Below are 27853 nucleotides of genomic sequence, written 5' to 3' on the forward strand. Positions count from 1 at the left end.
GTCTCCTCTCCCCTGCGAAGATGCAGCAGCTGCCCTAAGCACTGCTGGCTCCGCCCAGAGCCCAGGGGAGCTGGCAGGGAGGCAGTGACCCTATTACACTGTAGCCACAGGCCTGGTTCAGGTTCTTCGGGGCACAGCTCCAGGGCACAGGCACAGTCCAGACTTGCATGTAAACATCCCTGGGACCCGCCGCTGGCTGGGCACCCTGGTGGAGCGCTCGGCTCTTGGGAGGTAGATGGGATTAGGCTGGGGTGAGTGTCACTGGCGTTGAGGCGCTGACCCCTCCCGCAGTGATCCCCTGGCCTCAGGCGCCTCTCTGCTCGACCCTCGCGCTGCCCCGACCCCAGACTGCTGCATGCTGCGGACGGACGGTTGGGGGTGCTGGCACTGGCAGCATGGCTCTCCCCGGAAAGCCAACCCAGGGAGCCTGGAGGTGGAGAGAGGAGGAGAATTAGCTGGGGGAGGGCTGGAGCCAAGTGGGACAGGAGTAGCCCACTTACATAGACGGGAACAAAATCCTGGGCCCTGTCTGAGCCAGCTGGGGCTCCTGGGCAGCCTGGTGATGAGATGCCTTGTATGCCGCTCACGTGGCGCTGGGAGAGGGGGATCCGATCTGATGCTCATGCTCAGCCCTCAGTGGAAAGGCAGAGTGGGAGTAGCACAGACTCGAATCTCTCAGTGACCCCCCCCCCAGGCTTTCCCCCTGCAGCCCCTCCCGGCTCTGGCCCGTGGCTGCTGATCGGGCAGTACCATGCTGCTAGGGAGTGATCCTGGGTCCCAGCACGTGCTGGGTCTGGGCAGGGAGTTGGGCCGAGTTGAGGAGTCAGCAGTGCCCACCCAGCAGCTAAGTAACAGCCTTTCCCGTTGTCTCGGACACCTGCAGGTGAGAGAGCGCTTGCGAGCGGCCTTAGAGCGAGTGGCAACCTTAGAAGAGCAGCTGGCGAGTGCCCATCAACAGGTAAGAGGGGGCTTCGGGATCCTTCCGCGGGGCCTCGTCTGCTACCGACATGTGCTGGGCAGCCGTGTGCTTCCTGGGGGCTGGAACCCTTCACTGTAGCTGAAAGAAACACTGATGCTCCTCCAGGCCCCTTTGGTATGGCCCGGAGCAGCAGGCACCTGATCGGACAGTGAATCGGTCCGCTCGGTGGCAGAGGCGCGACTCCTGCCATTAACTCCAGGAGAGAGACCAGTCTCCGTCCCCTTGAAGGAAGCTCCTGGTCCTTTGGCCTGTGAGTCTATGGGTCTGTCTACACTGCGCTTAGAGGTGTGATTGCAGCACAGGTAGACCCACCCAAGCTAGCTGCGACCTAGCCAGCTTGGGAACCAACCGCAGCGAAGCCCCAGCAGCCCGGGCTTCCATATGGGTTGTACAGGCACAGCCTGGACTCTGGGTACGTACTTGAGTGGCAAGTCTGTGCTGCTGCAGCACCACTGCTATTGGGCTTGGCGCTAGCTAGGTCCGAGCTAGCGCGGGTCTGTCTGTGTGTGCCTTAGTCACGTCTCTGATTGCAGCGTGGGCATCCCCTGGGCAATGAATCCAACGCTAGAGATGGGACCTTAGATCACATCTGAGAGCAGAGAATGGGGCTTTCTCTCCTCCTCCGGACTTGCTGCTCTTTCCCTCGTTTGACCCTATGGACAGCCACCCATCTTTGGCCCTCTCTCGCCCACCGGCCTCTGGCCTTCCTGCGGGGAGAGAACCATTCCCGGGATTTGGCCACCCTGGGCCACCATCCCGCCGCAACAATAGCAGGATGAGGCCTCTGCTCTGTGTGACTCACTGGCTCATGAGCATGGGCTTGTGCTGTGTGGCGCCGATTTGGGCTGTCACTAGAACCGCGTGTGCCTCTGAGCCAGCCTTCTCGTGCGTTGCACACCAGGGTGTGCACGGGTTCCTGAGGCTTGTACAAAGGAAGGTGCTGGCACAAAATCGGAGCATGTCAGGGGTGTCCTCCTAAAGACGGTGCCAAGGGAGTGCAACCGGGATGTGGGTGATCGTTCCCAGTGGTCAGAGCCGGAGAAGTTGAGGGTCAGAACTGGGTTACTGGAGGGAGGCAAGGCAGGGCCAAGGCAGGAGCAGGAGCTATCGTAGCCAGGGGCGAATGTTGTGAGCAACTGCTGGGCTGAGCAGCTGGGCTGCTGGCTGTTCCCACTCATCGGACAGCCTTCTACAAGCCAGCTGCCCTCATTGGGTTGCCTGGAGCCTGGCTCTGCTGCAGGCCCTGCTTGCTGACAGGTGGAGTGTGGGCAGGTGGGGGAGAGCAGAAGGTATGGGGAGCTGGGCGGTTGGGTTGATTATGATCTTCCTCTCTCTGGCCTTTCACCCCAGTGTCCCCCTCTCTTCAGAAATGAACCAGCCCAGCCCCACGAATGCACCGCCCTGGCACTGCCAGGGGGGTATGGTGGGGGCCCCATGCCAGGGCAGGGCGCAGATGGGGGTGCATGTCAGCAGCTGGGCAGACAGCGGGGGCCATGGCAGATCTCGCTCTTCAGGAGTTTTCTTCCTCTTCAGCCTGATTTTCCTGTCTCAGTTCTATCCCGTTTCTCCGAGCCACACCCCCGTGTGCCAGCCTGATTCCTCCCACCCGGGGGTCCGCACGTTAAAGTGTTTGTAGGTGGGGATCAAGGGGCAGATCCTCAGCTAGTGCGAAGTATTATCACTCCATTGTTGTCATGAGACCCATAGCTCGACGGGGCAAGGACAGCTTCCACTAGCTCAGGATCTACCTTTTGATATCTAGGTCCGCCAGAAGTGATGGGCTGGATGCAGAAGTCCCTGGGAAGGTTCTCTGGCCTGTGCTGTGCAGGTCAGGCTAGATTATCACAATGGTTCCTTTAAATCTGTGACTCTGTAAACAACGATCTCAGTTCCTGCAGTGCAGGGACCCGCAGCTCTGGCAGGGAGCGGAGGGCATGGGGCACTAAAAATAGGGCTGGGAGCTTATGCATAAACGTGGTTGCATTTTGCAGGTAACTGTTCTGCAGCAGGTCCCCGGGCAAAGGGAAGCCCCAGTCGGAGAAGATGAGAAAAGGGTGGAGGGCAAGGAACCAGGGCAGAAGATTCTATGGAAGGTGAGACCCCCATCAGAGGAGCAGAGCTGGACTGCGCTATTCCATGCCTGCTGTCTGAATGGTGGCTGTGTGTAGCTCCAGGTGACCTCGGGGCTATCAGGGGTGGCTTTGTTGTCTTCTTTCCCTGAGTGCCGGAGCACAGAGCTGGTTCCCTGACATTTCACGATCCTTTTCCTTGCCTTGGGATCTTGGGCCATGCCAAGCAAATTGGTTCCCCCCCTTCTGGGAGAGGGAAGCCGTGTGAGGCCATGGTGAAAGCAGAGGACTGGGCCCTGAGGTTTTTCTGCTCCTGCCTGACCCCCTGACCCCCCCCCTCCCCCCCGAATGCTGGAGGACATTGTGGGCCGTGCTTTCCAAGCGAGGCACCTGTGGTGCACTTCTAACCGGGGCATCGAGCACCTCGCTGGGCCCATGATTAAACAGGGAGCAGATAAAATGATCCCAAATCCTCCGGATTAAGTGGAGACCATGTGCTTCAAACAGTCCACACCGAAGGGTCCTCTCCTCATCCCTCCTCTATGCACCCTCCATCAGCTCTCCACTAGCCAGCTTGGCCATGCAGGCAATTCTCTGGGCCCTTTGTAAGACGCCAGCCGGCAGGTCTGGGACAGCTACCAAGCTCGAGGAGCTGCTGCTCCACCTCAGTGCTAAAACTTTCTATCCTGTGGTGTTGCAGAGACTCCCCAACGGTTCCATCCACCCCAACGACGAGGCGAGTCGGGTGGTGGAGCTGCAGGAGCTCCTGGAGAAGCAGAACTTCGAAGTCGCGCAGGCTAAAGAGCGGCTGGTGGGGCTGGTGGCCAGTGTTGCTGAGCTGGAAGAGGATCTAGGCACCGCCAGGAAGGATCTTATCAAATCAGAAGAGATGAGCAGCAAGTACCAAAGGGATCTGCGAGAGGTCAGATGCTTGTGCTCCAGCTGTGCTAACAATCCCTGTGCTCTTAACAGCATGGGGCAGCTTCAAAGCACTGGGCAGATATTGACCAGTTCGGCTTCCAGGCGCTCTGCTGCAGGCAGGATCTTTGCCGCATAGGTGGCTGGTATAATAGGCCAGGGGAGCCCTGCATGCACTCCGCCTCTTCCCCTCCCTGCTCCGCCCCTTCCCCCGCGAGGTCCCCGCCACTGGCCACATCCCTCCTCTTCTCCACCCCTTCCCCCACCGCTCGCTGCATCCCTGTGAGCAGTGGGCCCTCGCGTGGGGGGCGGGAGGAGGAGGAGGAGGAGGAGGAGGAGGAGGAGGAGGAGAGGAGGGACGTGGAGAACATGAGTGGTAGGGGGCCTCCGGGGAAAGGGGGCGTTGAGGAGAGGAGGGACACGGGGTGCGATGGGCTGGCTCCTCCCCAGGCTTTACACTTGGATAGGGGATTTCAGGTTACTCTGCACAGGAGGGTCTGTTGCCATGATTGTGACCCCTGATTGCTGTCAATCCCTGTCCTGTTAGCTCCTACTGCTCTAAGCCCCTCTCTGGCACGTGCCAGGGCTCCCCCTTACATACTCAGGCTTAGGGGTAGTGGCCCTTGGGCTTGTGGATCGCTGTGACTCTGCTGGTGCCCCGTCCCCGCAGGCTCTGGCTCAGAAGGACGACATGGAGGAAAGGATCACCACACTAGAGAAGCGCTACCTGGCTGCCCAGAGAGAAGCCACCTCCATCCACGATCTCAACGACAAGCTGGAGAACGAGCTGGCCAACAAGGAGTCTCTGCATCGCCAGGTACTGGGCCCCCCCTGGTGTTGCAGGAGCAGCGTATGCACGGGAAACAGCTTGGGAGGTTGCAGACTCGGTAGCTGCCTGGAAGCCCCCGTCCTTCCCCTCAGCCGAGCATCCTGTCTGGAGATGCCTGCCTGCTCCATCGGGAGTCAACCCCTGCCTGCCGAACAGCAGTGGGTCTTCCCTTGAAGCCCTTTGTCATGGCTCCAGAGCTAGCTGTAACCCCACGGTTCTCCTGCTCGCCGACCAGGTCCCTGCTCCGTAGCACCTTGGGTGCTTGCCGGAGTTTCTCAGCTCGGCTCTGCTCTCCAGCAATCTTTGCCTCATTCTCTGCCCAGTCCTTCATGGACTTTCCTTGTATCCCTCAGAGTTCTTTGCTCCAATTTTTCCTGCCTGGATCCTGTGGTTACCAGCTGGATTGTTGAACTCCTGTGGTCAGACTTAAAACTTCAAAAGCAAATGACGCCTGTGTTATCTTTTTAAGTACTGGTAAATCGGGCTGTCTGAAGCTATTGTCCTCTTTCTTGCAAGTAACCCCTGCTTGAATTAACCCCTGGTAACCAGATTGCAAACCACACCATCCAAACAGATGGCACATATAATATTCATAAAATATTACAGGTATCACCATGTCCTTCACATCCTCCCTCTGCAGGTTCAGGTGCCATGCTGGGCTCAGCCCGCTCCGGTTAATTAGACACAGCCATTGCTACTGCTGAGAAAGGGACTGAAGTCGGGGAAATCTCAGCAGGGGTGTCACTGCAGAGGTTGGGTAGTTTAGACCCAAGTGCCAGCCCAGCTGATACCTAGAGCTAGCCAAAATGTACTGTGAGGGGGTAGTTTTTCCATCCTGCATAATTAACCCGTGGAACTCACTACCCCATGAGATCATTGAGGTCAAGAACTCAGCAGGACTCAGGATGGAGTTATCTCTTTCTATGGATAGTGAAAATATCCACAGCTATGTTAAGGAAGGTAAAAAAATGAATAAGTAATCAAAACCCTCCTGCTTCAGGGCATGAGCCAATCACAACTACCAGAGGTCAGGAAGAAACTTCCCACATGGGCAGGTAATTCCACAGTTGCCCACTAGGGGGATGCTTGCACTTTCTTCTGCAACCCGTATGTTGGAGCCAGGAGACTGGTTGATTGGTCTGACCCAAGCTGGCAATATCTGTCGGAGGAAACTAGCCAAGATTGGTGCTTTCCATGAACCTCCAATCTCTGGGAGCGGCCCTGAAATTCACTCAGCTATGGAGGGCAGGTTTCCCTGGTCCTTCCTGTTTGCTTGTCTGTGTGTCAGCTGGGACGATTAGGGTATAGAGGGCTCCGTGTTAAGTGCGTCTCTTCTGCGTTGTCCTGCAGTGTGAGGAGAAGGCTCGGCACCTCCAGGAGCTGCTGGAGCTGGCCGAGCAGAAACTGCAGCAAACAATGAGGAAGGCAGAGACGCTGCCAGAGGTGGAAGCAGAGCTTGCCCAGAGGATAGCAGCCCTTACCAAGGTACGTGGGCAGCGGGAGTAGGGGGCTAGGACAGGGAACACCCCCCGCTCCCCATTATTCCTAGATTCTTGGGCCAGAAGGACCTGTTAATCCCCTAGTCTGACCGCCTGTCTAACACAGGCCATTCAGCCCTAGCACGGAGCTGAGAGGATCCACTGCCCGTTCAGAGGTTGTCTGGATGGTGCATGACTGTCGCCGAAGCAGAACACCAACGCCTTTTAAAGCATTAAGTGAAGGGGCATTACGGACGTGTGTGCCAGAGCGGGGGTGGCTGTGTTACTCTGGTTAGAGAGAGGAGCAGAGAGGCCCTTCCTGGGTCCGTGCCTTCAGAAGTTGCTGGAGGGTGGGCTCTGTTGAGAGGCTCTGCGAAGAGTGGGGCCAAATAACTCCACTGTAGTGGTGGGGAGCTCGGTGTTGCTAGCGGGGCTGTGGCCTGAACTAATGAGGGTGGTGTTGGGGATGGTGTGAGGGAGTGCAGGCAGAGAGGAGGCATGGCTTAGGCAGCCAGGGCCATACCCACCCTTCCTGCTGCCTGAGCTCCTGCAGCTCTGGGATGTGTAGGTGTCCGGGTCCCTCAACCCGGTGCCTCCAGTGCATCTGCCACACCCCAGTTTAATTCTGGCATCTGGTGCCTGCCAGGGTGTACACCAGCCCAGATACCCAGCAGGCACCACTAGGGCATTCAGCCTCTAGGACCCCTTGACGGGGCAGTGTGTGTCTAAGACGCCCATGATAGGCAGAGCTGGGACTGCCCCAGGGATGGGCGGGGTGCAGCAGCCACTGTGGCCTTTGTCTTTACAAACTCCTTTGTGCGTCATCATCAGCCTCCTCTGTGTCCCTGCTCCTGCCTGGCTGCCTGACCCTCACAAGCTCACTTTGCCAGACTCTGCTGGCCTTTGGTGAGGGTGCTCAGTAGGCAATGCCCAGCCATGGCTGCCCTAGGTTCCCCCAGCTGGGTGCCTGCAGGCTCACGCTGAAGGGATCAACCCCACCCAGGAGCTGGTGAGAGAGGGAGCCCACGCCAAGCAGGGAGAAGGGTTCCCCTGTGGCAGAGCAGTTCCCTGGAAATGTGCGGGACAGGGCCTGGTGGGGGGCAGGGGGAACACCAAGGCCCAGATAAGCAGGAGTTAGCTGCCTGTTCTCATCATTGCTTGGTGCAGAGCAGTTTGAACCAGGGTTCTTTCAGCACTTTAATGCCAGGCCCGAGAGCCAGTGCACAAGGCCCAGCTGAGCCCCCTGCAAGGGCCGCCCAGCCCCCAAATCCCCCCTGGAGAGCTGTCACTGCCCGCTCAGTGAGTCAGTCCAGCTGATGTGCCGGAGTGCACTGAAATCCCATTGCCATCTCTGGCGGGTCAGTGCCGTTCCTAAGCAGGATGACAGCTCTCTGGAGCCTTAGTGCTGGCTTCTCCTAGAAGCTTCCTTGGATTTTCCTAGGCAGAGGAGAGGCACGGGAGTATCGAGGAACATCTACGGCAGCTGGAGAGTCAGCTGGAGGAGAAGAACCAGGAGCTGGCGAGGGTAAGCTCCACCGATGCAGGAGTCACCCGCCTGCCGTGGACATTGGCGGGGCTGCTGCTCCTCCGCTCCCGTTTGTGGCATCTCCTCCTGGGAATGCGAAGCGGCAGAAGACGTGGGTGGCTCTGTGTGGGGCTGGGGAAGGAGGTGCTTGTGGGGGCATTCTAGGAGGAGCTCTGGGTGAGGGGATGGGGAATCTCCCATGCCAAATTTGCTTTATCCCAGTGGCTTTATCTAGGCTACCAATTAGGGTTACTCAAATGTCCAGGTGTTAAACTGCACCTAACCCTGGTGCTCAGAAGGATGTCAAAGGCGCTGAGCTCCCTTCATTTATAACCCCTCTCCCACCACACACACACACTCCTTTTTCCCTAGTCTAAACAAGGCCTGTCTCTGGGAGGACTGAATTCTTCTTAGTGTATGTGCAACATGTCTCAGGCGCCAGGTGACCAGGGTTCATCACTGAATTTGGTCCGCTGGTGGGATCATTAGCGGCACTGACTGGGAGCATGACATGAACGCTGATCCATGCCCCCAGGGGACTGAAAGATGGTGGGTGCTGCCATATTCTCCACGTCCTTTGCACAACTCTAGCTAGCACCTTCCATCTGAGGTTCTCAAAGTCCTTCCCGTGTGGACACGTTATCCCCACCGCAGCCCTGTGAGGTTGGAAGGAATTATCATCCTCGGTTTACAGATGAGAAAACTGAGCCCCAGCAAGAGGAAATGGCTTTCCTGAGGCCCAGCACTGAGCCACTAGCACAGTTGGGAATATGACCCAGATCTCCTGACTCCCTGTCATATGCTTGGACACCAAGAGAATGCTGCCTCCCATACCAGGGGGAAAGCCCTGATAATCTCCGTCTCTGAAGCCGTGCAGAGTAAACAGAGGGCTGCTGTCCTGCTCCTGGGTTGCTCACCACCTAGTCTTTAGGGCTTTGCCCCATCATGCTACTTGCATGGTAATCTCGCTCCATCTGTTTGATCCATCTACATACCGCCTTAGAGTCCTGGGCCTGCTTCATAGAATATCAGGGTTGAAAGGGACCTCAGGAGGTCATCTAGTCCAACCCCCTGCACAAAGCAGGACCAATCCCCAACTAAATCATCCCAGCCAGGGCTTTGTCAAGCCTGACCTTAAAAACCTCTAAGGAAGGAGATTCCACCACCTCCCTAGGTAACCCATTCCAGTGCTTCTCCACCCTCTAGTGAAAAAGTTTTTCCTAATATCCAACCTAAACCTCCCCCACTGCAACTTGAGACCATTTCTCCTTGTTCTGTCATCTGCTACCACTGAGAACAGTCTAGATCCATCCTCTTTGGAACCTCCTTTCAGGTACACCTCTACCCCGATATAACACGATCTGATATAACATGAATTCGGATATAATGCAGTAAAGCAGCGCTCCGTGGGGGCGGGGCTGCACGTTCCAGCAGATCAAAGCAAGTTCGATAGAACGCGGTTTCACCTATAACGCAGTAAGATGTTTTGGCTCCTGAGGGATAGAGATGTAGTTGAAAGCAGCTATCAAATCCCCCCCTCATTCTTCTCTTCTGCAGACTAAACAATCCAAGTTCCCTCAGCCTTTCCTCATAAGTCATGTGCTCCAGCCCCCTAATAATTTTTGTTGCCCTTTGCTGGATTCTTTCCAATTTTTCCACCTCCTTCTTGTAGTGTGGGGCCCAAAACTGGACACAGTACTCCAGATGAGGCCTCACCAATGTCAAATAGAGGGGAATGATCATGTCCCTCGATCTGCTGGCAATGCCCCTACTTATACAGCCCAAAATGCCGTTAGCCTTCTTGGCAACAAGGGCACACTGTCGACTCAAATCCAGCTTCTCGTCCACTGTAACCCCTAGGTCCTTTTCTGCAGAACTGCTGCCTAGCCCCTTGGGCCCTAGTCTGTAGCAGTGCATGGGATGCTTCTCTGCTCTCACAGGTGTAACGCTCTTGGAGTCAGGGCAGTGACACTGATGCAGAACAGGGCAGGTGAGAGGAGAATGGGCCCATAGCCTGTGGCGTAGGGAGACTATTCGCATGTAGGAAGCACTGTTTAAATTGCTGAGCATCTTCTCTGCATCGGAAGAGCCTAACTCACCTCCCCCTTCACTGGCCTGCTTAATCCCCGCAGGGAGCTTGAATTGACTGTAAAGGGTCAGGCCCTAAGCTAGTATCTTGTACTCAGCTTACTGGGGTCCAGCCTCAGAAGTAAACTTGTGCTGTGCACACAACGATCTCAGGCTGGCTGGTGGGGTTGCTCCTAGACCGTGTTAACCCAGCGCAGTGGGGCGTGGCTGGTCTAAGCGGAGGGGCTCCCTCACCTGGCAGAAGCAATGAGTGTGGTGGAGAAACAGGGACTGGATACGGCTGCTTTTCCCCACCCCTAACTGGCTCTGGGTCATGGGCAAACCTAGAACAAGAAGCGTTGGGAAACCGTGTTCTAGATTTCCTGCCAGGTGCGTGTTACGTGGTTAGAACCTCCAGCCGCTGTCAAACCAGCCAACCAAGCGCATGGTCCAGCGACAGCAGCAGGCTGAGTGAACTGTATGGAGAGACAGGGAGGGGCTGGGGTCATGGGAAAGCTCTGCTGAGAGCTCGGCAGGGCTCACAGGCATGGGGGGAGCTGCAGGACGATAGGGTAGCTATGTGGAGAAGCCCCGAGGATGGCAGGGAGAGTTCTCAGATGGGAGCTCACCAGCTCCAACTGCCCCTGGCCAGGTGCCCCTGTGATTCCGACACCAACTTACAAAGAGTCCGCTTCTCCAGGAATGAACAGCCTGAGACACTTGTTTATGGCCTGAGACCCAATGAGCCTCCCCATCTAGGCTCCAGGTGGGGATCAGGATCCCGACCCACCTTTCTAAAGCATGTGGAGTGGTGAGCTGCTCTCCTTGGGTTGTCCTTGTGATCCTCTGATGTTGGTGATAATTTTCCTGCGCCTTGGCTCTGCCCCTCATTATTTTCGAAAAACCCAGTCAGCTCTCGCAAGTCTGAAGCCTGGAAACACAGGCGCTTCTGCATGCCCCAAAAGCAAGAGCTAAAGCATACAAATAAATAAATAAAATCTCTGCCCCGGTAACTCAAAACTCAGCAGAGTCCTGTGTGAATCCTGCTCTTGGGCCTGGAAGGACTTTGACCTAAATCTTTGCTTATTTCTGACGGTTAGTGAGAGTCTGGAAACAGGGGCTTAGAATGACCATGTGAACGTGTCCCCCCAGCCGAGCCACGCCCCTTGCTCTACAATCCAGCCTGCCCACAGCACTGTCCAGGAGGGTCACTGGCACCCAGGCAGGTTTCCTTACTTGAGTGGCGGCAGGGAAGTGTTTGGCTGGGAGCTTGGAGCTACAGGCACGTGCTGCTGTGTTCTGAACTGGAGCAGGCTGGATGGCCCCTGCCTGTCCTTCCTGCCTAGCGCCTGGCCATGGCACTGCCAGCATCTCACCTGGTTCAGGTTGTATTTTATGTTCCTCGCACATGTCTGTGTGCTTTGTGCTGATAATGTGCATCACAGGAATGGCAGGGGGAAGGGTTTATAGTAAGGGAGAGCAAACAGCAGAGGGAGAGGTTCCCCTCCAAGCCACAGCATGGGAGAGCAGCGACTCCTGTTGTAATAGCTCCCCCTGCATTGGCTGGGGGGCTAACGACTCCCCTTTTGTTTCGGCCTGTCCTCACTGCTGCTCAGGGGAGGCTGGCAGTTTGGGGAGAAGGCAGCAGGGGCATTTCGACAGCTGTTATACCAATAAAAACTAGCAGGATCTTATTAAAGGGGACAAGATAAAGATGCCACATTTATTATGATAACAATTTGATTTATGACCAATAACTAATATCTTAATCCTTATACACACACATTATACCTAATACCTATATGTACACACACACACACACACACACACATTCACACACACACACACTTCCATCAGATGTTCTGCAGCTGCTGCATAGTTACCAGTCCTGCTTGAGTCTGTGGCTTGAGTTTGCAACTTGGGTTCGTAGCTTGTGGCGGCTAACTGGCCAGGAAAGCCGGGCACAAGGACGAGCTGGGTCTCTGTTGGGCATGCACCGATACCCTTCCATGTTGGCAGCAGAATGTTACCCTCCTCCAAAGTTTTCCATCTCACCCATCCTTTTTGTAGGCTTTAGTTTGAATCCAGAGTCTATAGGTCTTGCTGTGTCACGCTGCCTCCAGGTTTGGTGATTGATCACCCGTCAATTGCAGACATGACTTTCAGACTCGGACCGGGCTTTGATCTTCCTTTTATTGTACCTTTTCTTTTTAGGGTGGATTCTTCTTACTTTGTTAGGGCTCTTGTCTGCATCTTCAGCTGTTGGTGTTTGAACTCTATTTAATCAGGATAGACTGGGGCTGGAGGTTGATTCCATCTTCCATACATACCTCATTCACACATCTAAACTAAACAAATAAGATTACAGCAGGGTTTGCAAAAATGAAGGTTGCAGCAAGCCCTTACAAAATGGAGTAAGTGTTTTTAAAATGGGGTTTGAATTACAATATGGCAAACAGTGAACAGAAGTTACAATATAGACAAGTATAATGGATGGCAAACAGTGAACAGAAGTTACACTGTAGGCAAGTGTAATAAATGGTGAACAGAAGTTACAATACTGAAACAGTGCAAGTCTTAGTGATTTAAGCAGGAATTGGATTGATAGTAAAACTTACAAAGGCAGCTGACTGAACAGCCATGGCTCTTAACAAGCATCTTAATTGTTAATTAGCCAGTTATTGGGGTAACCAGTTTTATGAATGAATATTGTTTAGTTCATAAAACTTTACTTATGAAGTTACATTAATAAAGTGAACAATTAAAAACAATTTCATTCATTAGTTCTACGCAGCCAGGAGCTGAGAGGCTTTGAACCAGGTGTGCACGGGGTGCGTCTCCTCTTTCATCCCCCATGGTGGGTAAGGCTGGAAGTCATTAGAAATTTTGGTGGTGTCTTGAGCTCCTAGTTCCCCACCCCTGCACCCCTTGACAGCAACCAGCTGCCCCAGTATCCACCACTGCATCCAACACCAGCGAGGAAGCTGTGTGCTTGTGCTAAAGCCACCAGCAGCGAAATAGCTAACGGTGTCACACAACATGTCATCATTAGGGTTCAGAGTCTTCCCCCATTGACATCAGTGGGACACGTAACACCTGATCAGGTTCTCTGCAGGCTCAGGGAGACCACGCAGTAGCAGTTTCAGCCAGGTTCACATTCAGTAGGTTCTTTTCGCTAAGCTGTCCCAGTGCTGGGTAGGGGCCTGTGTTGGCCAGGAGATGGGCTGGGCCTTTCCCGACTCCTTTAAAGAACCATTTGAAAAGCACCCCCCCAGCGCGCCCAGCTCCAGGGGCTCAGGCAGCTGATTGCCATTTGCCGTTGCAGGCCCGGCAGCGAGAGAAGATGAACGAGGAGCATAACAAGCGGCTGTCTGACACGGTGGATCGACTGCTGAGCGAGTCCAATGAGCGGCTGCAGCTTCACTTGAAGGAGCGGATGGCAGCCTTGGAGGAAAAGGTACCAAATGCAGCATGAGGGGCAAAGGGAGACCGTGACGGCTCTGTGGAGAGTACAGCTTTGCAGCCTCTGCACAGGGGAGAGATGGGCAGAAGGGCTGGAAAAACCAGGCCTAGGATTTCCAACCCTCTGTGAGATTGGTCGTCCCTTTCTACCGGGCATTGGGTGGCTCTGCAGATCTCACCTGTCGCCTCCCAGGCCGGTCACTAGCAGTCTCGATTCAGTGTTACTCGCTATTATCCGTATTGTGGTAGCACCTACAGGCCACTGCTGGACACTGCCAGGGAGCAGAAGGTCCCTGCCCCAAAGAGCGTACAGGCTAGCTAGGCGAGACTCCCACAGTGTGAGGGGCAGGGATGAGGCACGTGGTGGTCGGGGGGAAGGGGCGGTTTTTTGTGGCACATGCCGGATTGCTCGCCCTTCGTTTCAGGACTGGGGGATATTTCTCCTATAGGAGCAGTGGGGGAAGGAACCTCACTGGTGTGAAGATGGAGCTTGTTAAGTTTATGAAGGGGATGATATGAGAGGGCTGCCTGTGATAGCGGGGACTGGACTCGATGGCCTCAGAGGTCCCTTCCCATCGTATGTTCTTCTCATGGCCTGGGGCAGCCCAGTGCAGGCCTGGGACAGGGGTGCGCAGTTTGCAGATATTGTTTATTCACACTCCAGTTTGTGGTAGCCGCGAGTACCCGAGGAAGGGATTTTAAAGCAGATGGTTGATGCCACAACTAGTTATTGCAAAGGTGGATCTGTCCGTGCAATCGCTCCCACTGCCAATCACTGCCAGCTGAGTGTCTGGAAAATGTCACCTTCTGTTCTGACGTGTGTCCATCAGCCCGGCCCCCTCTGAGGCTCAACTTCAACCACGTGGGCACATGTCCACTGATTGAGCTAAACAGACTCTCTCTCTCATTTTTTATGTTTAAGAATACGTTGTTGCAAGAGCTGGAAAGCACCCAAAAGCAGATCGAGGTGCAGCAGCATGACAAGGTACGTGCCGCTCCGGGGGGGCTGCCTCAGGGATCGTGCTGCCTCACTCCCAGTCCCGTGCCTGTGGCAGCCCCACTTATTGGAAACACCCTGGTTACGGGTGCAAGAGCCAGGATCCCAAAACGCCCAGCAGCACGAGTCCCATAAATAAAGCCATGCTGTGGTGTGGGTGAAAGCTGCGAGTCCCACCAGCCCCTGGTATTATTTAACAGGCACATGCTCTCCAGTCTAAGCTGTCTAAAGATTTATCCTGTGCTCGTCCCTGGCGTAACCGTGCCCCTTCTAAAGGGAGCGTAAAGTTGGCCAGCTGATTCCTGCTCCCTGCCCCTTCCTCCTAGTTTATATGAGGGGGATTTGCAGAATAACTCCCGGGCTCTGGGGAAAGCCCTGCTGAGCAGGTGAAGTTTCCATAGGGTGAGTCTCCTGGACTATCTTGGTGCTTGCTGAAAGGGGTTCCACAGCCCAGGGCTGCCTGCCAAGGAAGCTGCATCCCCTATTCCCAGGCAGCTTGCCTGGTCCCTAGGAGCTCGCTCCATCTCGGCCTGAGAATTGATCTCGGCCCGGCCTGCAGCAGGGCTTGAAGATCAGGAGCAGGACTTTGCCTCTTCCTTGATGAGAAACCAGTGTAGGGTTTAAGCAGCCCTGCTTTCATCCCCGGGCCTTGCTCATAACTATCCTTGGACTGCTCTCACCTAGCCCTTCCTCTTCTATGCTGTCTGCTGCGCCCTGACCCTTTGGGATGTATGACCATGGCCTTAGCTGTCGTCGTCTCGAAGCTGATTCGCCCTCGAAGGGCTGTGACTGCTCAGGGCAGTGCAGGGAACTGGATCTTTGGGAACTGACATGGTGCTCCATGCTTGGCGGAAGGAGCATTCAGAGAAACCCAAGTTTTGATCCGTTTGCACGCTGGACTGGAGCCTGATGCGATGGTGTCACTCGGTCCTCCTCCATTTACACTAGCATCCCGTCTAGTCATTGCTGATGCATCTGGCCTCATTAGCAGTGACTTGATGGGATGTGGCTGCAACCTTCTGGGAAGGCAGGAGTTTGCCATGCGGTGATAATGGTTTCCTGGCTCCGCTCCAGTCTTGCCAAGCTGTGGCCTCTCTGTTGGCAGCTATTAAATTATAACGGGGCCACTTAGTGCAGATGCAAGTTTCTGATTAGGAAAGAGCTGCTGGCTGGCAGTGGGATTCCCTGCCAGTGCGGACTCCTTGCTGTCAGCCCTTTCGCTGGGATAAGTGCAAACCTTCACACGGCAAGGCACGGAGCGAAAGCTGGAGATCCAAGTGGGGTCAGTTCTCCTTCATGTAAAAAACTAACAACAGACTCCCATTGTTTCTCTGCATATGCATCTGTCTGTTCCCACTATAACGCACCTAGCTGTCCCTGCACAGGCCCTAGCGTCATCATTTACCCTTGCCTGCATTCCCCATGGCTTTACAGACACGTTGAAGACACCCAGAGCCTGGGACCGGTGGTTATTATTATTTTTTTTATAAATAGGGTTAACTGTAGAGAAACTAGATTCCCCAAAAGCTTAGCTGCTCAGTACAAACTAACCTCCACACCTCTCTCTCGTTTCATTCTGAACAGAGAAGGTTGTCAGATGAAATTGACAAACTGAGGTCGGAGGTTGACCAGCTAAAGACAAGAAGCGGGACATTTGCAGACAGTGTACATACGAGGTAAGGACTTCAGGCTTGACCACAGACTGCCTTGCTGTCCCGTGATGCCGGCTTCCTAGGTGTGACGGGATTGATCAGGCCTTCTCTGCCCCCTGCAGGAGACATCGGTTCCCTCCCTTGCTCTGGGAAAATCCACTCAGACCAGGCTAGCAGCGAGACAGCCAGCAGACCGGCCAGGAAGGCTGGCCTGCTTCTTCTCAGTGACAGAGCTGGGGGAACTGGGAAGAGGAGGAGCTCCTCAGTGCTAGCCCAGAACCTCAAGGCCAGGTCAGGCCTTGCCCTCAAGTGCTACAATTAAGTGCTTGCATTTGAGAGGTTTTTTTACCCCTGTACTTAAAAATGCAGACAGCCGAATCCTGAGTTCATACTGTTGTTTAACTGTTGAGAGAGACACGCAGCGCTTAGGTCATGGGTCACCCTGCTCCAAGCAGGTGGCCACAACTTACCGACTAAGGCAGGGAACACCTGCAATCTCGCACGTGGTCCCTTAGGGGCACTGCAGATCAGCCCCACCTGCCACACTGGGCCATAGAAATGAATCGTGGGCTTGCTCAGTTTCCTGCTCTCTTGGATTCTCTCCCTGCACCGTGAACGATGGCCTAGGAACGGTGCTGCTGTCTTTGGGGCTGGCAGGATTGAGCTGTGGATTGAGCTTACACTAGTGCTGGGCTGGGGGAGCGGGGAAGCCCTGAAGGTTGCTGCATCAGACCTGACGGCATTTGGATTCCCTCTCCATGGCGGTAGCTTCAATGGGGTGTCAGGCATTTTCAAAACGAAAAGTACCCATGTGTAGGGCTGGGGTCCCACTGGGGATGGGCTTTCCAGGGGCCAGGCTGAGGTGCTGTCTGTGCCTGAGCAGTGTTCCTTTCTCACCGCACTCTGCATGCTGGGCAGTCAGAAAGCACCTCTCCATTCGGGAAGGGAATGGTAAGGGGTGGAATGGATGTGTGGAAGGAGGAACTGATGAGGTCCCAGTGGGGCAGGGATCATAGAATCATAGAATATCAGGGTTGAAAGGGACCTCAGGAGGTCATCAAGTCCAACCCCCTGCTCAAAGCAGGACCAACCCCCAACTAAATCATCCCAGCCAGGGCTTTGTCGAGCCTGACCTTAAAAACCTCTAAGGAAGGAGATCCCACCACCTTGGTAACCCATTCCAGTGCTTCACCACCCTCCTAGTGAAAAAGTTTTTCCTAATATCCAACCTAGTCCTCCCCCACTGCAATTTGAGACCATTTCTCCTTGTTCTGTCATCTGCCACCACTGAGAACAGTCTAGATCCATCCTCTTTGGAACCCCCTTTCAGGTAGTTGAAAGCAGCTATCAAATCCCTCCTCCCTCTTCTCTTCTGCAAACTAAACAATCCCAGTTCCCTCAGCCTCTCCTCATAAGTCATGTGCTGCAGCCCCCTAATCTTTTTTGTTGCCCTCCACTGGACTCTTTCCAATTTTTCCACATCCTTCTTGTAGTGTGGGGCCCAAAACTGGACACAGTACTCCAGATGAGGCCTCCCCAATGCTGAATAGGGAATGATCACGTCCCTCAATCTGCTGGCAATGCCCCTACTTATACAGCCCAAAATGCCGTTAGCCTTCTTGGCAACAAGGGCACACTGTTGACTCATATCCAGCTTCTCGTCCACTGTAACCCCTAGGTCCTTTTCTGCAGAACTGCTGCCTAGCCATTCAGTCCCTAGTCTGTAGCAGAGCAGACTGAGCCCATCGAACGGTGCCCGTTTCTGCTTCCACACATGGAGTCCGAGCTGCGGCCGGTCCTGCTGGGAGCCGGACTTGCCATGATCCAATCACATGCAATATCATGCGAGATCTTGGCTCCACTGACTCAAGTAGGCTGATGGCACAGGGAGAGGAGAATGAAATCTCCACCTCCTTTTCTCTCCCCTTCCAAGACTGGATTGCCCCCTCCCTTTCATCTTCAGGCTGGGCTGGAGAACTTGTGAATTGTGTAGCCAGAAAATGGAGGTGGGAGGAGGGGCAGGGGTTCCTGGGGAGGGGCAGGGAGAGGGGCAGATTGTGCCTGGGGGCAGGATAGGGGACTGGGGGGGGGTGTCTCTGCCCACCATCCAGAGGTTGTGGGGTTCCGACTGACCCTTGAAGTGTCTCCATCTTCTGCCACTCAGTGGTTGATACAAAAGCTGGTGTCATCCAGCAGGGTCCAGCTGGGGCACTGTGGTTGGAATCCTGATCTCCCTCCGCTGGGGGTGGCAGGACAGGCCTCTCGCCAGGGTGCTGACCTCACCCTTTCCTCTCTCCTTTTGCAGCAGGCCCTGGCTAGCAGGCGTCAAACAGGGAGGTGAAGGAGGGGCTGGGGTTTCTGTCAGGGGACACAGTCCCTTTTCTCAAACCCGCTGTGCTTTCTCGCCCCCTGTGCCTGAGCAGGATGGCCCAGTTAGCAAGGAGCTAATGGGGAAGGGGTCCCCGAGTGTTCCTGTGCCCTTCCCCCCTGGGTCTTCGATCACATCACCCCAGCAGGCCGGAGCATCAGACAGGATGCACAGAATAGGCCAGCGGGTGAAGAGTACTTGTGTCCCCTCAATGGCATGTCACCCCAAACCCCTCATCTTCCTCGGAGCAGTCTGGGGACGTCCCTGGGGTCTTGGAGAACTTGTCTGTCCTCTCCAGGCCACCTGGACCCTAGAATCCACTGTAGGGGATCGACTCCCGCAGACGGCGTTTCTCATGACAAACGTAGTGCTAGACCCATCACCGCTCCCTCTGCTCCCTTTATCCCCCCCCTGCCCGTAGATTAACGTCAGGGGTTAGACCCAGGGGTCTGTGTGCAGTGTTGGCTGCTGGAGCCAGTATTGCATTTGTTGCTATGCAAATTGTATTCCACCGTTAGGGAAATATGGATTGCACTTTTGTTGTCAACAAAGGGCTGCAGAGTCAGCAGATAGAGATAGGGCAGAGCCAGCTCCCATCTCCACTGTTGCAGGAAGGTGCTGTAATATTTGTTGCACACTCGGCTGTGAAGATTAAGAAGAAAAAAACAATATATAGATTGCTCCAGAAGCTTCTCTGATTTGCCGGGTGCTTTTCAGTGATGCGGGGTTCTTTGCTGCCTTTGGAATGGCAGAAGCATTGATTGAGGTTCTCCACGGTGACTGTTCCCCCCCGTTTCACTGAATCTAGTGGTCTTTTCTGGCCACAGTGATTTTTGTACAAATGTAACCATCGCGGCAAACACCAGGAAAACAATTTTTTTAAAGCCTATCATACAGTTTCCCATCTGTAGGGAGGAGGCAAGTCCAGATCATGTCCAGGCCACTCTGCACACTTGGTTGCATTGGCTAAAGTCCTCAATGAGATTACTGCAGCTTTATAATCCAGTGAAGCAACTGTGCAGCAGAGGGCAGTATCTCGCCACAGGCTCCCCTAGGAAAAAGAGCACGGGACATCTTAGCAACATCGGCTGCCCAGGTCTCCATTTCACTCCACTCGAAAACCCAAATATTTTGATTTAAATACACTGCTGTGATGGTTCTTGGGAGTTGTAGTTCGGGTGCCTCATGTCCAGCTCACCAGCTGGACTACATCTCCCATGATACACCATGGGCAGGGCCTCCCTGATATAATCTTGCCTCGCCAAGAAAAGAGACTGGTGCATCATGGGAGATGCAGTCCAACTAGGAAACTCAGCCCATAAGGGAGGATGGAGGTATGAGGCCCCCAAACTATGACTCCCATGAGGCACCATGGCAGCATTTTAGATCTGACATTTTACTAGGTTTGGCCGAAATTTTTTACTTTTTGAATTTCCATCAAAAAGTCAAAAATTTTCATGTAAAATGTAGACAAAAAATCAAAATATTAGTTGTGGACGTTTTCCATGGCAAAGCGCCCCGTTTTCTGCGAGGAAGCAAAAGCGCATACTGCCTACTCACCGTCCACATCCGCTCAGACTCTCTCCTCAGACAATCTGATCCTTTTGTCCCATCTATGACTGAGGCAGTGGGCAGCAGGGACTGTTGACAGAGGAGTGATGGTTTTAAAGTTTCTGGTCAGAGACCACAGCCAGCAGGTCCTGTAGGGAACTTGGTGGGAGAGACAGAGAGTCCCTGGCAGCTGTTCTCTGACTTCTCCAAAGACCCTCCAGTAGGTCCAAGTGCAATCAGCTGTAGAGCCCACAGCAGCTGCATCATCCCTTGGAAAAGGGCTTAGAATTGCCTTTGACGCTGTTATTCCCCAATGGCCAGGGCTTGTCATCCCCCAGTCTGCACCTGAAGTGGAGGAGCCAGTATGTGGTCAAGAATGGATCTGAGATGGAGTTGGCTGGATATGTGGTAGGGGCCAGTAGTATGGGGCATTGACAAGAGGATTCGGGGTTACTGCCGGAAGAAGCTGGGATGTGTCTGAAGAGCGCGCTGGCAGTTCTTAGAATGGCGCCAGCACCCAGCAGCTTGACCAAGTTAATGACTGAGTATCCTAGGGCAACCCACTTGCAGCCCCTCCCGTGACAGGCTGCAGCATGACAAGCGTGCCTGCCTCAGTTTCCTTTTTTCTGAGTCCCCAGTAACTCTACACCAGGCTCTTTTGGCCCTCCTTGGGGCTGGTTTATTACCAAGCCATTGTGTAAATAGTCCAAAACAAATCTCCACACATAGTCACCCCCAGTGCATGTGGGCCTTGAAATCCCAGGACAGATAGTCCCCTGGTGCTCCCCGTACCTGGGCTTGTCGTCAGTCCTCTCCTGTTGTTCTGCCAGGACAGCCACTGCAGCCCTTCCAGGTAGAGTACAACACCGCTCTTCCCAGAGGGGCCCCCAATGCCTCTCTGCTGGGAGATCATCCTCACCATCACCCCCCCCCCATTCCATTAACCTCTCCTGGCATGGAGATGCCCATGGGTAAGCCCCCTGCTGCTTCCCTGCCTTCACCCCTGTCTGGCCCTCGGCTTCCTCTTTCCAGCTTAGACATCAGCAGGCAGCTCCCTCTGATGCTCTTCTGCCTTCAATCCTCTCCATTCCTCTAGCCCTGGCTCGGGGACGCCAGCCAGCCAACCTCTCTTGCTGCTCTCCTGCCTTCAGCCTTCCCCCAACACCCTCTTACAGCTTCCTTCAGGGACTTTCTCCGGGTCTCTACAGCTCTCACCTGCCCTCTTCCTGACTGACCCGCTCTGCCCCATTTATATGGCCCAGGTGCCTTCCTTTAAAGCCCAGTTAGGTAGCTGCCGAGTCACAGCGCCAGTGCCACGCTGTGACATAGCTCATGGCTTTCCCAAGGAGGCAGCTGGTCATTGATCTGCCGTACCTAGACAGGTGGCTCATCAGGGACCCTATGCCCCGTCACCGTAAGTGCCTAGAACTGTTCGGAATCTCTGGCAAGGAAACCAAGCCCTGGCCTCAGCCTGCCCCTCATGTCCAGCACTGCCGCGGAGCGAGTATTTCCATGAGATAGGACAGTGCAGAAAGCATCGCCTCTTCCCGTTCCAACGGTCTGCTGAGACCCCGGCTCCCCGCCTGCCCCAGCCCTGCCCTCTCCTTGAGAGACAGGCTCTGTCTCCTGGGCTGCCTGACTCGGGGGTTGTTTCTGGGGATCCGTATTGCTGATACCTGCAATTTCCTCTTCAGTCAGGACCTCCCGTGCCAGGCTTGCTGAGATTCCTCCTTGTCCCCTCAGGAGGTGGGAGAGCCCAGTTGGTGTGTTGTGACACACCCACGCGGCTGGGGGAGCGAAGCTGATCTGTGTACCCGCACTGTGAGCAGTGGGGATGCTGTGAGGTGTTTCTGGGGCAGGCAGCGCCAGTCACAACAGACGGTGGCACAGTAGGGAAGGGGCAGACACGCCCTGCCTGGGGGGAATCCCTCCTCCTGCTAGCTTGGGTGGAGAAAGGGCCAGTGGCTGAGGTTTCCAAAGCAGACTTGGCAATTTAGCCACGCAAACCCCATTAATTTCAATGGGATTTGTGTGTCTGAATGCCCCGGTCCGCTTTGAGCATCTCAACTGGTAGCCATGATGTCTCCCTACCTAGATAACCTCTCATGGCCGACCCAGAACTTGTCTGTACCCAGGAGAGTCGCCTCTCCAGTCCCTGACCAATCCAGCTCGCTGCATGGTGCCCCGCTTCCCCGGTTCTGTGCCGCATCACCTCCCCCTCACCAGACGTTCTGGATGTTCCCAGCCTCCCCTCATCCAAGAATGAGAAACCTGGGTTCCTTCCTGCTTCTCCATAACAGGAGGATGTCAGGCAAGGCCCAAGCCCAAGATGGTCACTCCATGCCCGTGGTTGGTCAGCCTCCTCCAGATGTCAGTGGGTTCTGCCTGTGCAGCCAGAGCTGTCAACCCCGTGGGAAATCAAGCGCACCTGCCTTCTCAGTCCTGCCCTGACATGGGAGAGGCTGTGTCAGGGTTCCTTCCCCAATCTGAACTCTGGGGTACAGATGTGGGGACCCGCATGAAAGACCCCCTAAGCTTATATTTTACCAGCTTAGGTTAAAAACTGCCCCAAGGCACAAATTCCTTTCCTTATCCTTGGATGGTATTGCTGCCACCACAAAGTGATTTAAACAAACATTCAGGGAGGGACCACTTGGAGCCCTACCCCCCCCCCCAATATCCCCCCAAGCCCCTTCACCCCCTTTTCTAGGGGGGCTTGAGAATAATAATAATATACCAACCAATAGGTTAACAAATCTCTGGTTTTTAGGACACTGAAAATCAATCAGGTTCTTAAAAGAAGAATTTTATTTAAAAAAAAGAAAAAGAATCACACCTGCAAAATCAGGATGGAAGATAACTTTACAGGGTAAATAAAAAGATTTAAAACACAGAGGAGTCCCCTCTAACTCTGCTTCCCAGTTACAAACCAGGAATAAAATTACCTCTTAGCATAGGGAAAATTCACAAGCTAAAACAAAAGATAAACTAACGCATTTCCTTGCTATTACTTACAATTTCTGCAGTTTTAGATGCATCATTTCACGATCTTGTTAGGAGCTGGTTTACCTGCTTGGTTTTTCTCTTTGTCCCGAGAGGAACCAACAAAAAGAGCACTAACAAAAATTTACCCCCACCCCCCAGATTTGAAAATATCTTCTTTCCCCCATTGGTTCTTTTGGTCAGGTGCTAACTAGGTTAATTGAACTGATTAACCCCTTACAGGTAAGTGATTCTGTACCTCTGCCCAGGAGGGATTTTATGTTACTGCATACATAAAGGTTGTTACCCTTCCCTTCATATTTATGACAGGCTGGATCTGGCGGGAAAGGTGTCGAACACTCTCCTGCAGTCTAGGGGGAATGCCATGTCAAGGCGTGGCTCCGGGGCTAGAGGTGACCACGGATTGCCTGCGCTTCTACGGCTTCCCCAAGGGAGGCTAGAAAGGGCCGAGCGGGTAGTACCGCCTTAAATGCCATTTTGTGGCAAGGTAACAGGACACGTATTTGCCTGCTGCCCACTTGGTTAGGGTGTTTGGGCAGGTTGGTCCTCCTCGTTCATCCACCTGCTGGGTCTGGACTCTGCACCTCGGGTGGAATCCTGAGCCCGCCAAAGTCAATGGTGAAATTCTCAAGAGCCAGGATTTCCCCCCTGAGCTCTGCTAGACACATTAGCTCAGTGGTTTGAGCATTGGTCTGCTAAACCCAGGGTTGTGAGTTCAATCCTTGAGGGGGATATTTAGGGATCTGGGGCAAAAATCTGTCTGGGGATTGGTCCTGCTTTGAGCAGGGGGTTGGACTAGATGACCTCCTGAGGTCTCTTCCATCCCTGATAGTCTATGATTCTATGATTAGCTGCCTGAGTTTGTGTCCACGGGGGTCTTTCTCCTCGTCAGTGTCAGTTCTCAACATCAATGAGCTGCCTGCTGTGTTCTGCAACCCCCCCCCCCCCCGGCCTCCTGATTGGTCATGAAGGAAGAGTTTCAGAACTATTCCTGACTTCCTTGCTGCTGCTGCCATTGGGGCAAGGAAACCACCACACACACCCCCACACACCGTTCCCACATCTTCTCTCTGGCCTGTCCCCCAAGGAAGAGAAGCTGTGGTATTCCATAGGGGTCTGACAGGCACCTGGGTCACATCCAGAGAAGAATCCAGTTCAGGTCTTAAAACCCTCTTGTGTTTGCTAGTCTGGGACCTAGAGAGGGGTCCAGTCCTCTGCAGCAGCTGGACCAAACCCTGTACTGGTGAGAGATATCTGGCAGGATCGGAGGGGAATTATTTCCACAAGGGCAATAGCCTCTTCTTAAACCTCTAGAGAGAGAAGAGGTCTCAGCAGAGGATGGCCACTGTGCAGTCAGTCTGATTTTAGAAGGGACCATTCTGATGGTCTGACCTCCTGCATCACACAGGCCAGACAACCTCACTCAGCAATTCCTGCATCCAGCCCAGAGCTTCCGGCTGAGCTAACAGGGAGCTTTTCGAGACACCCCCTCTTGTCTGAAAGACTCCAAGTGCCCCTTGCAATCTGTCCCATTAGTTAAGTGTCCCTTGTTGTCAGGGCCGGCTCTGGCTTTTTTGCTGCCCAAGGCAAAAAAGCCTCCTGCCCCCGCCCAGCCCCCCCCAGCGCGGCAGGGGAGGGCGCTGAGCCGGCCGGGGCTCCGCTCTCCCCGACCAGCCGGAGCGCCGGGGGGAGGGCGGCAAGCCGGCTGGGGCTCTGCTCTCCTCGGCGGCCAGAGCCGGAGCGCCGCGCCGCCCCGCCCCCCTCCAGGTGCCGCCCCAAGCACAAGGTTGGTGGGCTGGTGCCTGGAGCCGGCCCTGCTTGTTGTCTCTTCATTCATTCACCACCTGCTGTGACCTAAGGCACGCTGGGGTCTTTGGCCTGGAAATTCCATTTGAAACCATCCCTTTCCGCTCGGTTAGGGGACTGCTGTTCATAGGAATTGCCAGACCAGACCAGGGGTCCATCTAGTCCAGGATTCTGTCTCCCAACAGTGGCCAGTGCCAGCTGCTTCAGAGGAAGGTGACCGAACCCCCTAGGAATACCCTGCCCAAGAGGGAAGTTTGTCCCTAACACCATCAGTTAAAGGTTGGCTTAGTAATATACCAACCTAGAGCACAAGGGTTCCCTAGAAAAAGGAGACGGGGATCTATCTAATCTTCTCTTGCTCCATCAGTCTGGGCTGGTCAAGCAGGCAGTGCATTGTACTCCTATAAGGCTTCTATCAGCACCTGTCTGGAATGCCTTTCCTGTACAGAGATGGGCCTGAGCTGCAAAACTCAGCTGACGCTCGTCGACCTGGCTCTGGAGGGCAGCTGTGTAAATTGTGCGGCTGATTGGGTGAGCACCAAAGCAGCATGTCACCTCCCTGGCAATGAACTCCATTGCAAAAAAGGCACCAGAAGCGGTGCAGGGATAGTTGGTGACCTAGCCCTCAGCCTGGAGAGCGGTAACATTTGCTGAGGACAGCAGAACTGGCAATCTCATTCGTAACGGGGAGTGTCCTACATCCCCCTTTGGAAAGAGTCACACATGAGGGGGATGGCTCAGGGAATTGCTGAGGGAATCGGAAGCGAGCCTGTGTAGGGTGCTGTATCTGAAAAGCACGACATGGAGTGGTGGTAAAGCTCTGGAAAGTGCTGGCTGTGAAAGAGATCAGGGCCAGATTACAAAGGTATTTAGGGATCTAACGATGCAGATAGGCACCTAATGAGAGTGAAAAAAGCTCCAAAACAGACTAGTCACCTGACTCCCACTGGAAATCACTGGGATCGAGGCACCTAACACATTTTGTCTCCTAGTGGGATTTTCAAAAGTGCCTAATTGAGATAGGTGCCGAAATACCAGTGACTTCCAATGCAAGTCAGGCTCCTGACCTGGTTAGGTGCTTTTGTCCATCCCACTAGGCACCTGTCTGCCCCTTTTGGTGCCTATACCTTTGTCGATCTGAAGAAATGTTGAAGAAAAAAATGTGACAAAAAGGAAACAGTTTGGGTTTTGTTGAAATTTTTGGTGGTGGTGCTGGGGGTGGGGAGCGGATCACTTCCTGGCCAGCTTTAGTGGCAGATCTTCACCACGGGGAGAGGCTGAAGTGGGCTATGGAGAAGAGAAGACTGCAGGGGAATCTTAGGGGGCTTGAGTCCCGTCGGGAAGATCAGAAGAGTTTGGCTGAGAACTGTATGAACTCAGGGACCGGGGATCTCAGGGAAATGAGTAAATACACTGCAGGGCCTTTTCTTAGTGGCTCGGTTCTCTTAGCCAGGTGGTCGGTACCTGTGCTGCCTAGCACACGGAGGCGCAAGAAAACATGGTCTGTTACTTGGGCCCAGATCCTGAGCTGAGTGGGAGTTAGATACCTAAATCTCTTTGAGGAGCGGGGCCTTGGGCGCCAGTTGCATCATGGGTTTGGCTGGTTACCTGCACTAGCTCTTGCTCACACCCACCAGGTGGAACTGCCTCTCCAGAGTCGGGGTGGGGAGATATTTCCCTGGGATCTAGAGACAGTGAGGTAGGGGCTTCACTTTCCTCCAGAGCCCTGAGCAGGCACTATCAGTTCAGGTCAGGTGGTCACAGCCCCGGGAACTCAGACTTCCCCATCTCCATCTCTCTTTCCCTTCAGTGCAAGCCCAGGCTGGACACGGAGCGCACTGGCTCGGCCTGTGGGGCAGGAGACAGGTTTAGCAGCCTGCCGCATGAGCCAGCTCGCCCCGGGCAGGAGGGGCTGCGCCTGTGTTGTTATAACCGCAGCATTTCACACTGTGGCTCTTCTCCCTCATTCTCGTAGGTCCCACGTGGGTAGCGCCACGGACCTTAGGTACCCCCTGAGCACGGTGGTTCACGCCCCCGCCGAGACCTTTGGGACGCCTCCTGGACTGCACCGGTCACAGATGGGTCGCTTTGCAGCTCTGCGGGAAGAACCTCCCAAGGTAAAATCTCCCAGTGTCAACCTTGCTCCGAGTGCGGCTCGTGGCTGATCTCAAGCCAGCGCCTCCGAGGGCAGCGGCCAGCCTGCGTGCAGGCTCCGGTTACACCTGCAGCTTGGAGTGTGTTACAGATCTTTTGCAACTGAAACAGCTGTGGCAGCTGCCTGTGTCCTTTCAAATGAGGGGGGGCTTTGCTGGGGTCATTAGGCCGGGACAGCTGCAGGGCTATTGCCCTAAACCCCCTTCTTATCAAGAGGTTCCTTATTGTGTGGGGGAGTGACAGGACCGTGGCCAAGCCAGCACTTACTCCCTGATTTAAAGCGCAGGGTGAAGTGGGTTCACGATGCAGTTACACCACACCGGATGCACGTGGCACAGGACGGGCATGGGGGTTGAGAGACAGCAGAGCCAGCCGGTGTGCACTTACGGCCTTTGGTGAATAGAGTGCACTGCCCTGAGCAGAGTGTGTCTGTTGCTGCATTTCCCTGGGGAATGGGGGAGGGCCTGGATCCTCTCACCAGGATCGGGCTCTGGAGGCATGTGGGGGCCCCGTTCCATGGGACTTAGCTCTGGGGGTGGGGCTCTCCCTTCAGCCCGGCTTAAGGGGGCGTCCCCTCTCCCCGGGACCCAAGTCGAGAGGGAAATGTGTCCCCAGGGCCCAGCTCTGTGGGGCGTGTGGGGACCCTTTGCCCTAGGACCCAAGTCTGGGGGCCCCTCTCCCCAGGAACCAGGTTGAGAGGGAAGGTTTTCCCCAAGGTCTGGCTCTGGGGGTCATATGGGGGGCCGTCTCCCTGGGACCTGGTAGCACAGTGTGTTTGATCCAAGGAGCCTGGTTCTTTGTGCACTAGAGTCTCCTGGCACAGTTGCGAGAGGGAGGTTCACACAGGAATGAGGGGCACTCGGAGGCGCCTCACCAGGGAGCAGGCCCTGCCCCTGCTCAAGGGGAGCCGGTGCTGGCTGCTTCATGGCTTGGTCCCAGCTCCTCAAAGGTATTTAGGAGCCTAACTCCCATGGGTTGGGCCCTGGCCTCTGCTG

General features: G+C 54.6%; 1 protein-coding gene across 5 annotated transcripts in view; it reads left to right on the forward strand.

The window, feature by feature from the left end:
• The window catches only part of PPFIA4 (PTPRF interacting protein alpha 4), a 197099-nt gene that overhangs the window by 116909 nt on the left and 52337 nt on the right, over positions 1-27853 (forward strand). For all 5 annotated transcript variants that reach the window (XM_008174726.4, XM_065592319.1, XM_008174728.4 and 2 more), the window contains exons 5-14: positions 884-958; positions 2971-3072; positions 3749-3970; positions 4637-4783; positions 6146-6280; positions 7715-7798; positions 13191-13322; positions 14250-14312; positions 15909-16000; positions 26680-26821. In XM_008174726.4, coding sequence (XP_008172948.1) covers positions 884-958; positions 2971-3072; positions 3749-3970; positions 4637-4783; positions 6146-6280; positions 7715-7798; positions 13191-13322; positions 14250-14312; positions 15909-16000; positions 26680-26821 — 1194 coding nt within the window. The remainder of the gene's footprint in view (positions 1-883; positions 959-2970; positions 3073-3748; positions 3971-4636; positions 4784-6145; positions 6281-7714; positions 7799-13190; positions 13323-14249; positions 14313-15908; positions 16001-26679; positions 26822-27853) is intronic.

Source organism: Chrysemys picta, chromosome 4 (genome assembly GCF_011386835.1).
Source record: "Chrysemys picta bellii isolate R12L10 chromosome 4, ASM1138683v2, whole genome shotgun sequence".
Taxonomy (NCBI): domain Eukaryota; kingdom Metazoa; phylum Chordata; order Testudines; family Emydidae; genus Chrysemys; species Chrysemys picta.